General features: G+C 27.9%; 1 protein-coding gene and 1 long non-coding RNA gene across 2 annotated transcripts in view; one reads left to right on the top strand and one right to left on the bottom strand.

Moving 5' to 3' along the window:
• Window positions 1-2,260, bottom strand: part of LOC117177251 — a 4,465-nt gene extending 2,205 nt beyond the window's left edge. Inside the window, exon 1 of the mRNA XM_033367832.1 lies at window positions 1,648-2,260. Within this exon, the coding sequence (XP_033223723.1) occupies window positions 1,648-1,836 (189 nt within the window). The 5' untranslated portion in view covers window positions 1,837-2,260. The remainder of the gene's footprint in view (window positions 1-1,647) is intronic.
• The window catches only part of LOC117177253, a 121,281-nt gene continuing 112,621 nt past the window's right edge, over window positions 2,186-10,845 (top strand). Inside the window, exon 1 of the long non-coding RNA XR_004467683.1 lies at window positions 2,186-2,510. This is a non-coding gene — a long non-coding RNA (uncharacterized LOC117177253). The remainder of the gene's footprint in view (window positions 2,511-10,845) is intronic.

The following is a 10,845-nucleotide window of genomic DNA, read 5'->3' as shown; positions in this document are numbered from 1 at the left end:
TCAATTTATTATTTATTCCGTAGTTCCGTGTTTATATGTAGCGATACATGTCAACCTTTCTAACCTCAAAACATCTTTCTACTGCTTTACCTTCATATTTGATGAAAAATGAGAAAACCAGAATTCGATTTCGTAATACGGTGAGGGCAGCACCTCGATAGGCCAGAAAATGTGATGTCCTATATATATAATTCCCCACTCTGACGCCCCGTACCGCATCTACGTTTATAATATCTTTGCAAGAACGATCCGAAATGTCACATGTTTTTTGCACCAAAAAATCCAGCTATAATTAAGCTGTGGAAAAAAGCCATTTTAAGGAATGACATTGTGTTAAACCATAAGCATGCAGTGTGTGAAAATCACTTTTTTCCGATTATGCTTTTTTTTTTTAAATTAAAGTCCATTAAATTCTGAAGAGATTGACGCTCTTAACTTTTGTCTCCTCTATTTGTTTATGAATAATTTTTTCAATCAAAGTATGGAATAAGTGAAATTTTGTGCATAACAATTTCTTACGCTTTAATGACTAATTAGGTAAACTTTATATTGTCTTAAATGAATGTTTAAGGACTCATAGAATAAAAATAATTTATTCATTATTCCTATTATTTGTTGTATACAAATATTATAAACAAATTAGCAAATAGTCTTATTATCGATTAAACAAATTTTCTATTCGCTAAAGGTGCTTTATATGAATGCAGGAATGACATTTAATTACAAAACTAATTAAAAACTTAATAACTATTGTTATAAACAATTCTTGTGGCAAAATCGCCGAACCTAGGAATTCTAACCGAAGGAATTCGATGTCGAACAATAGATTCTTATCCGTGTGGATTCGACCCCATCCGCGCCGAACCTAGTATTCCTATTCGAATGAATACGATGTCGAATAAAAGATTCTTATCCGAATGAATTCGACCCAACCCGCGCCGAATCTAGGATTCAAATCCGAATAAATTCGATGTCGAACCTAAGATTCCTATCCAACTGAATCCGATGTTGAATAAAGGATATTATCCGAGTCAATCCGACCCAATTTGCGCCGAACCTAGGAATCCTATCTGAATGAATACGATATCGAACAAAAGATTCTTATCCCACTGAATCCGTTTTAATCCGAGGCCGGCCGAGAGATTCTAATCAGTCTGAATCCAAGGTCAGTGACAGTTAAAAATGTTGCAAAAAGAAAATCCAAGTTTTCCCGGATAGAATGAACTTTGTTATTAATGGTGCGAGGTTGTACAGTTTGAAATGATTTATATTTAAAATATTCAATATTAGAAATGTTTATGATGTAATTAAAAAAAAAGTTACATAATTCATACAAGTGCCTAACTGGAAAAAATGCGAGATTTATAAAAAATGTAAATAAAATTTTGAAATACTATTGGCTTTGAATTATTTTCAAATACCTAAACAATTTTGTAAATTTTAGTAAAATTTTCAAGGAAACATACTTAAAGAAACAAGAATTTAAAAAATAAACATATTTTATGCAAATCGTGATCTAAAAATACATTAAGATTAAGAATTCGACAGACATTTTCTGCATCACAAAATTCTCAATCCAGATAATATTTGGTAAAAAAAACTTTTAAATTAAAGACAAAAGCTAAAATAACTTGAATAAATAATAACCTTAAAGGGCACTTTCCGATGAATCCGTGGTGTGTCGTCGTTAACTTCAGGTTCTCCAGTTTCGACGTTATTTACCAGATAAGCAAGCGCGCCATTTTCCTGAGGATGATCTTGAACGTCGAAACTTTCTCCAGTTTCCACGTCAACAAAAAAAGGACCCCTTATGGTCTCTGTAACTTCTGTTGACATTTTTTCTCGAAAAAGAAGAGAAAAGAACCAACCACTCGCCGCACCAACTAACCCGAACAAAAACCGCTAGAACTGAACTGTTCGCGGGTCACCGGGGTCACTTCCCGGATGCTAAAGTCTCTTAGAATTCTAATGAGATGCAGATATTGTGGACCCAATGGTCCCACTTTTTATGTGAAAATCGAGATAATTACGTCAAATTAAGAACGTTTTCATATCTTAGAATATTTTCTTGTTCGACTTTTTAATTTTTTTCTCCTTTTTTCTCTACTGACGGCACTTGCGGGAGCGTAATAACAATGATGTCATTGCTACCAATTATCATAATTTCCCTCTTCATAATCCTCATCTAATATACGCAACAACAGGCGCAAAACTATTCTACCAAGCATTAAAAAAAAGAGACAAAATGCACATTTGTGCTGAGGAAAGTAATAAAAAATTATCCTATAGGTTTTATGAAACTGTTTTATTTATGTGCAATAATTTTTTAAGTTTGACAGATGACAATATTGTTTTTATAAGATCCGATAGTTGCCGATGTATTGCTAAATGTTTGAAGAAATTCGTGTATTCGCCACTGTTCGCGCTGCAACAAAAGATATTTGCTGAAGAGTGCCTTTTCTAGAGTTCGAAAGGCGGTAACTTACGCCAGGAACACCAAAAACTTACCGGTAAATTCTCAATCGACTTTATTTTCGAAAATTTACTAGAATTAAGGTTTTTTCATCGAAATAACTGTAAACTTTTGAGCTGAAATGGTTTTTAACGCACCTATGTTGAGTTTTAATAACTTAGGAAATATTTTTCAAATTATTATTAACCAGCTGCTTCATTTTATTCAGTTGACAAACATGTCAGATTATAAAAATTGTGTACAGTGATTGGATTTCCATAAGCTTATTATAACATAATATTATGCGTAATTAGGTGTGAACAGGTTTTTAAAAATAATTAGCTAAATTGTTATATTTCTCCATTATGATACAATTCACTTTACAATGCGTAATTTGTAAATTTCTTAATTTAAAAATTTTCCATTTTAGATTTTTATTTTTGGGCTTACATTCTTAATTTAAAGAAATTAAAAATGCAGACTTGGAGACTTGAACAATTAAAAATTAAAAGGTTTTAAAGTTGACAATTTTGGATAAAAATATTTATGATTTAACATTGATTATTTATTAAAGTATTTAGAAGTTATGAAAAAATTTATAAAATAATTTAAAAAGATTTAAAACAATATCTAGATTTTAATTTCTTAATTTTCAATATTTCTAGCTCAAAATTGCTTAAAAATAATGAGATTTTAGAGTTGATCTATTGATTCTCTGATTTAGAGCATTGCAAATTAAAAGGTGCTTTTATATTTTTTGCACAGAATCCGAATTTAAAAATTCTTAATTTTGCAGTTTATCTGTATTTTATTTAAACTTGTCTTATTAGGAAGTGTTACCTTCCAGTTTATATGTGAAAATTATTCAGCATTCGAATACAACATTTTTTAATTAAAAAACTTATCAACTTTAATATAAAAATTTAAAAATTCAAGAGTTTTACTTTGAGTGCTTTAATTTGTAGTTTATTATTTTGTACTTCAAATTGATAAATATTTAGCCTTAGATTTCGAATTTTTTAATTTTATTGGCCGTGAAAAATGTTTGCGAACCGAGAAAAAACTGGGCATTTTTTTCTTCGATTAAAATGGTCACCCGGATATATTTACGCACATACTTAAAAATCAGTAGTCTAATCAAGTTTGATTTTCGAGCAAAAAAATGTTCATGTTCATAATGACATTATAAAACCAAAATCGAAAAAAGCAAACAAATAAACATTTTTTTAGACGAATCTCTAATAGAAGTAGTTCACACGGATCTGGATTTTTTAGGGTTTGGAGAGTTCCAAGATAGTAAGAAGGCCATTGAAGATACGCCTGAGACAGCCACTATAGAGGGGCAGCAGTAGCTTCGTTAATCCGAAAAATTCTAATTCTTAAAAAATGTAAAATTTTACTTAAAACATGTTCTAAAATAAAATTTAATCACTTTAATCAATGTTTGAAAGGATTCGTATAATCAATCAATAAAATTCTATTCTGAAAATATGGAATTTACTGTATATAAAACTGCAAACTAATTTTAATTCCTGAAGCTTACTACTATTTAGGTTTAAGTACATTCAATATAAACGTTATTTAACAACAACGAAAATAAATAACAGTAAAAAATGAATTTTTTCGTTATTTCTCGTAAATTCTCGATAAATTTTCGCATTCTCGGTAACGTTCGGCCACTTACTCTGTTACTTTCTCTAAATTTAAGGGTGGCGTCACATGATTGCAGTCTTGCGTTGCGTTTTGCCAAAGATATTATCAACGTAGATGTGGTGCGGGCTTAGTTACCCGCGATAAATGTAGACGGCGCGTCTGGCGAAAATTGTCAGTTCCCCTCTACCCACCGCAACCCGTAGATAGCAATCATATCTCAGTATGCCCCACTATGCGCACTTATGGTAACATAGCTAGGACATGAACCATTTAAATTGAAAGTAAATTCCCAATTAAAAATTTTCTTACATTAATAACTTTGCAAAACATGGTTATTTTTGTTAAATGCCAGAGATAAAAGGCCATGAGTATTTTTTATTTCGGTTTCATTCATTATCTTCTAATTTATATTCTTTTATAAGTTTTAATTTTTTTACTCTATAATATTGTATTTTTATTCAAACTGATAAAACTTTTAGTGCAATATCTATTAATAATTCTTTGATATTATTTAGTATTTATTTTTATTTTTGTGATCTGCAATTTCTATGGGTTTTTTATTCTATTCGTCTAATCAAGTTCTCGTATGTATTTTCCAATTTCTTAATTATTATATATTCTAACATTTTTATAAAAATATAATTATAATTCCAAGTGGTAGGAAAATTGTTCTTTCGGTTTTTAAAAGTTAAGGCGGCAGTTTTAAGCGAGATTATGTTTCGCATTGAAAACAAAAATTAGACGAACAGAATTTCACTGGCGCATTCATAAAATATATCATGTTCCATAAAATATATTTTAAAATAAACTGTAAAATATTATAATTGATACAGCTTACTCGAAATATTTACGTAAGTTATATGGTATAAAAATAAAAATAATATAAATATTATTGAAATTTTTTTTGAAGTTTTTTCAGAACTTTTAAATATATTTTTAATGCTTCCCATTTTTATCGTAAAATTTTTGTAAAATTCGAAAAAATTGCCTCAAAATCTTTCAGATTTTTTTTACAATTTCATCAATCTTTTAAAATGTTTTGAAATATTTTTAGAACTGAAAAATCCCGAAAATAAAATTCCCGATGCTGTAAACTTCCTGAAATTATAAAATGCCGAAATCTAAAAATCTCGAATTTAAAAATTCTAGAATAATAAAATTCTGGACAGTTTACAATATCATTGAACTTGAAAATTCCCGAATAATAAAATTCCAGGCCGAATGCTGTCCAATTATAAAAGATACAAACTAGAAAATTCCCGAATTGTAGAAATTGATAAAATAATGTTTTAATAAATATTACTTATTTATTAAAAATACAATAAACAAATATTTTAATTATAGAAACTTTGTTTAATGTTTAATTTTTTAAATTATTGTTTTAATTCAAAATAACAATAATCGTATACAAATGTTCTGCAAAATAAATTTAAAAACACGTGCGCTTCAAACAAAACAAAATTTGTAGGATTCAATTCAGCATTGATTTAGCGCGAATTTTATTTTTATTTCTTTAAAATTATTTATTTTATTTTTGTGAACTTTTTCGTAAGTTGAAAAGGATACAATGCACTTTTTCAACATCAACAAAATTCTGTCGGGAATTCTCAAATTCAGTAATATTATAAATTGTTTACAATTTCGGGAATTTTTCCAGTGCTGGGAATTTTATTTTTCGGAAGAAGCAACTGACAAATACCGAAAAATAAAATTCGTGAAATGCAACATTCCTGAATAATGAAATTCCGGAAATTATAAACACGCCGAAATATAAAACTCTCGAATTGAAAAATTCAAGAAAAATTAAATTCCCGACTGTAAGATATTACCAAATTCAAAAATTCCCCACAGAAAATTGCTGAATTATAAAATATCCAAACTAGAAAATTCCTGAATTCAAACAATAGAAAAAATGCTTGTTCATTAAATATTATTTATTTATTGAAAATACAATAATTGAATACTTTTATCAAATACATTTTTTTAAATGTTTAAAGTTTAAAAAAATATAAATTTAAATTTAAAAAACAATGAAAAAAATGTATATTTCTGCGTGAAAAATTTTGTTTTATAATGTACATAGCATTTTAAAAAAATTAAACAATTATCATTCTTTTATATTCATACAATAATTTAATAAAATTATTTAATTATTGTATTTTTAAGAAATAAATAATATTGATTGAAAATTCTTTTCTTCATATTTAAATTCGGGAACTACATAGTTCGGGGATTTTTTACTTTGGACATTTTCTATCGGAAATTTTCTTTCTTTTTTCTTTTATTTTTCTTTAGGAATTTTTTCAGTGGTCCCATATTTTTGTACCTTTTCTTAAAATGATGTCATTTTTCAAAATAAAAAGTTAACATGTAATTTTGAAGTCATCAAAGGTATTAATTTTCTTTTCAATTATTTCAAATCTATTAAAATGATTTTTGAAAATTTTCGGAACTTTTAAATATCTTTTAAACGGATTCCAATTTTTTCGAACATTTTTGTAAAATCCTGCAAAGAAAACTGTTTCAAGATCTTCAAGATTTTTTTCTAATTTTCTAAATATTTTGAAATGTTTTGGAATATTTTTAAACATTCTCTTTGCGTTATGGACTTTCTCGAAATTAAAAATCATTTTAAATCTTCCTAGAAATCTTTAAACAAAATTTTTGTTTATCTTACAAAATTCTATAGCTCTATTATTTTCTTTAATTTAAAACATTCAAAAACCTACAGCTTATTCGATTTTTTCTGAATTAAACATTTTTCAACTATTCTTTAAAAATCAAAATACAATACTTTTACTTTCAAATTACAAATAAAAAAAGTAGAAAAATTGGAATTGTAACATTCAAAGTTTAAAATGATCACTCTGAAATGGTGACAATTCATTTTTTACTTATCTACTATTGAAAATCGTTGTTTTTTGTTCAATTTCCAAATTGAATATGTTAAAAATGGAATATTGTATACTGCCCCCCTTCCCAGGACACTTCTCTGGATCCGCCCCAAGAGAAAACATTGACAAGATTCAGGTGTCGAAATTATAATTACAGAGAATTTTCTGTATTTTTAAAAGGGCGACTGAAATACATAAAAAAATAAAATTCTCGATTCGGTAAAACTATCTCTGTCTCGAATAATAAAATTCCAAAATTAATAAAATTCCCGAACAGTTTATAATATTACCGAATTTGAAAATTTCCAAATACTAAAATTGTTTCTTAATCAATATTATTTATTTATTAAAATTACGATAATAAAATATTTTGATCGAATAAAATATGTTTGTTTTTTTCAATTGTTGTTATTTTAAAATCAAACAATAATTTTCAAAAACTTTAAACGTGAAAACAGTTCTTTCCTTGGTGTAAATATTTGATTATTCCAATAAAAAAATAAATAAAAAAATGTATCAAGAACAAATTTTGTAGCATTGGCTCATCTCGAAATTTCATTCTAGTTTATTTTTTTTTATTAAAAAATTATATTTTTTGAGAAAATTTTTTTTACAATTTTTTAAAAAGACTATGCCCAGAAAATCTGGCTCGAGCTTCAGATCTGAAAAAATTGAGTGATACATGTCAAACTTTTCTTACTCCAAAACATCTTTCTACTGCTTTACCGTCATATTTTACGAGGAATGAGAAAACAAGAATTCGGCTTCGTAGTACGGTGAGGGCAGCACCTCGATAGGGCAGAAAATGTCATGTCCTATATATATATAGCCTGATATAGCCACACTAAGTTGCCGAGAATTTTCTAAGGGTGCTTTCATACGATTACAGGTCAGCAGATTGCATGCAGGCTAGTGATGGGAAGTGACCGGTAATATCCAGTAATACCACAAATTTACCGGTAATTACCAGTTATCGCGGTAAAATGCGGTAATTCTTTGATTTCTTACAAGAAAAAGGGTTTTTAGAGTCGAATGTTTTATCTACATAATAAATTTTCGTCTTACTTTGTGTAGCTTTTCAAAAAATGTATTATCTTTTATTTTTAATGTTAATTTTAATGATTGAAACAAGAACTGTATGTTCTATTAAAAAATTATGGGTGACAAATTTCCAGTTCTTTGACAAGAAATAGGTGTTCTATAAAAAACTATTTTTTGTGCAATCCAATTTTTAATTTTCGAATTTTTAAGAGAAGATGAAAAGTCTGTAAATCTTGTAGGATTAAAAAAAAAAACGTTTTCCTTCTGTTCACTTTTTTATATAGTGCGTTGCTTGGCCCAAAATGTTATTATTTATTTGTTTTTTTTTTAAATTCTCATCCTAATAAAAAGGTATTAGTTTTATGTGAAATTTCACTTTGTCGGGTTTCATCAAATCTCTACGTTTTGAGAACCCCTGAGTCAGAAAAAACGATTTTTACAAAGGTTTCTACCTGTTGTTTGTACTCTGTAGCTACGATAACTTTTGAAAAATTGATCAGATTGGAGTCTTCTTTGGCACACTTTTTAAGGCCTAAAAAGAAACAACATATTCGTAAACCAGCTATTTTGGATTAAAATTCAAAAAGTGAGCGCATTTTCAAAATTTTAGAAACTATATTTTTTCAAGATTTAAAAATTCTATGTATGATTATTCATAATACTCAGAAACTCAAACAATTTATCCTCATGACTTTTTTCTATGAACAAAAAATTATCAGAGTTAGAGTATTTTCAAAATAAAATTTGTTGTTGTTGTTAATATCTTTTTGATAGGACGCGTAGTTTTTGTTTTTAGTCGTGAAAAGCGACAATAAAAATAAAAAAAAAAATGTTTGGATTAACGACACAATTCACATAGAAAAATGGGAGAAAACTTGTTTATGAGTAACTTTTGATAGGACACCTCGTTTTTGCTTCAATCGTAACAAATAAGATTCAAAATAAAAAATTTAACTTTTTTTTAACGACGCAGGGTACGAAATAAAATTAAAAAAACAAAAGTTGTTCGCTTGAAAATATCTATAAATGTGTTAATAATCATTTTTATATAGGATGATATGGATTTTCAATTAATATTATGAATCTTCTAACAATAAAATTAATTTTTAACAAAAGAGTTCAGCTTTGAATCGCAAGTGGTTGCATTTTCAAGCAAAAAAGGTAATTCTTTATCGAAAAATGTAAAGAAAATTAGATTATAATTTAGAAATGCCCATGTCAAAAATTCCTTGTCCCAAGGAAAATTGTATTTCTTTAACGAAACTCCCTGTCCCATAATAAAAACGAGAATTATTTTTACTTATGTGCCTGCAACTGTAGATAAAGTAAAAATTACTTTTTTAAATTGACAACAATTACTAAAATATTTAGAACTTGAATTTTGCTGCGATCAGAAGTAAATTCCCGGGTTTTTAATTCAATTCACGGATTTTCCCTGATAAATTCCTGGTTTACCGTTAAAGTCGCCACCCTGATTATAAATAAATTATATATGAATATATATTATTAGAGAGCGGAAATGTCTAGATGAATTAATAAAAAAGTATATTAAAACGCTAATTATTAACTTTTAAATATTATTATTATTATTATCACTCTTAATATTAGTTAAGTAATATTATCAATCAATATTTGCAATTTGCAATAATTAAAATTGTTTGTCAAATTAATTAATTATATTAGAAAAATAAACAATAGAAAAAAACGAATACAATTCAAACTGTTTTCAAAATACTCATCTTTATATTCAATTTTCCTAATATTAAATTAATTGTTTTCATGCATTTTTTTCGTGTATTACTAATTACAGCTGCTCTTAATGTTACTGAAAACTTTGATCTTTCTTTTATATTCATAAAAAGTATCAAGTTTGAAATGAATTTTAATATTTTTTCTGTATATAATAATGCAAAAACAGGCCTACCTGATCAGAGCGCCATCTATTGGGTTTATTTAAACTACGATACTGCCATACGCATAAACGGGCGATGCATAGGGCTTCTACCAGGGTTGGTCAGTTACGCGTAACTCTAGTATTTTCTACATATGTTGTTGAATTCCAAATCGAACGTGATTTTCTGTTTCTCGTTCTCGCGTTCGCCTTCGCCATCACTATAGCAATAAATGTAAAAAAATTCTTTTCGTACTTTTGTTGTGCGCAAAAGAACGTGTAGATATTTTTAAAAAGTAACCGAATTGCTGTTAGGCAATTCGGTGTTTCTTTATTAACTTTTATTATACAATTATTGTCGTAGGCAAGATTAGAACTGAACTCGAGACCATAGGTATGGTCCTACTTATAGTCTAGCAGATACATGTGGGATTACCTAAATCTATGACGCAAGTAGGTCAAAGTCAACTGCGTAACACCCCCCTTTGTAGACAAGGTTTAGTCCTCTAAACCTATTTTAAATTTTCTGGATTTTATTGGTTCTATTGGGTTCATTAACGGTTGAGCAGATGCAGTGTAGGTTACAATTTGTGAGGTAATTTGATTTTTTGTTTTAACGCAAAATAAACAAAGTTTTTTAGGAAATAATGCCCTAAACAATTCGAAGATGCCAAATTTGTTTAATGCCCATAAGAATGCTAACAATAAAGAGAAGTATCCTACATACTTAAGGCAGTCTTAACTGGTTTCTACCCATGTTTTCATACGCCGATGACTAGCTATATTTTTTAACGTATTTTCGGTGTCATCTAAATTTAGGCGGGCTTGTTTAAGTTCTTCATTATTTATCTGTTTAGGGAGTTGAATTAATTTTTGTTCTAATTTCTTTAAGTCCTGTTCGTCGTAATTAATGT

The sequence above is a fragment of the Belonocnema kinseyi genome, chromosome 7 (genome assembly GCF_010883055.1).
Source record: "Belonocnema kinseyi isolate 2016_QV_RU_SX_M_011 chromosome 7, B_treatae_v1, whole genome shotgun sequence".
NCBI lineage: Eukaryota > Metazoa > Arthropoda > Insecta > Hymenoptera > Cynipidae > Belonocnema > Belonocnema kinseyi.
This window is presented reverse-complemented; position numbering and strand designations above follow the sequence as displayed.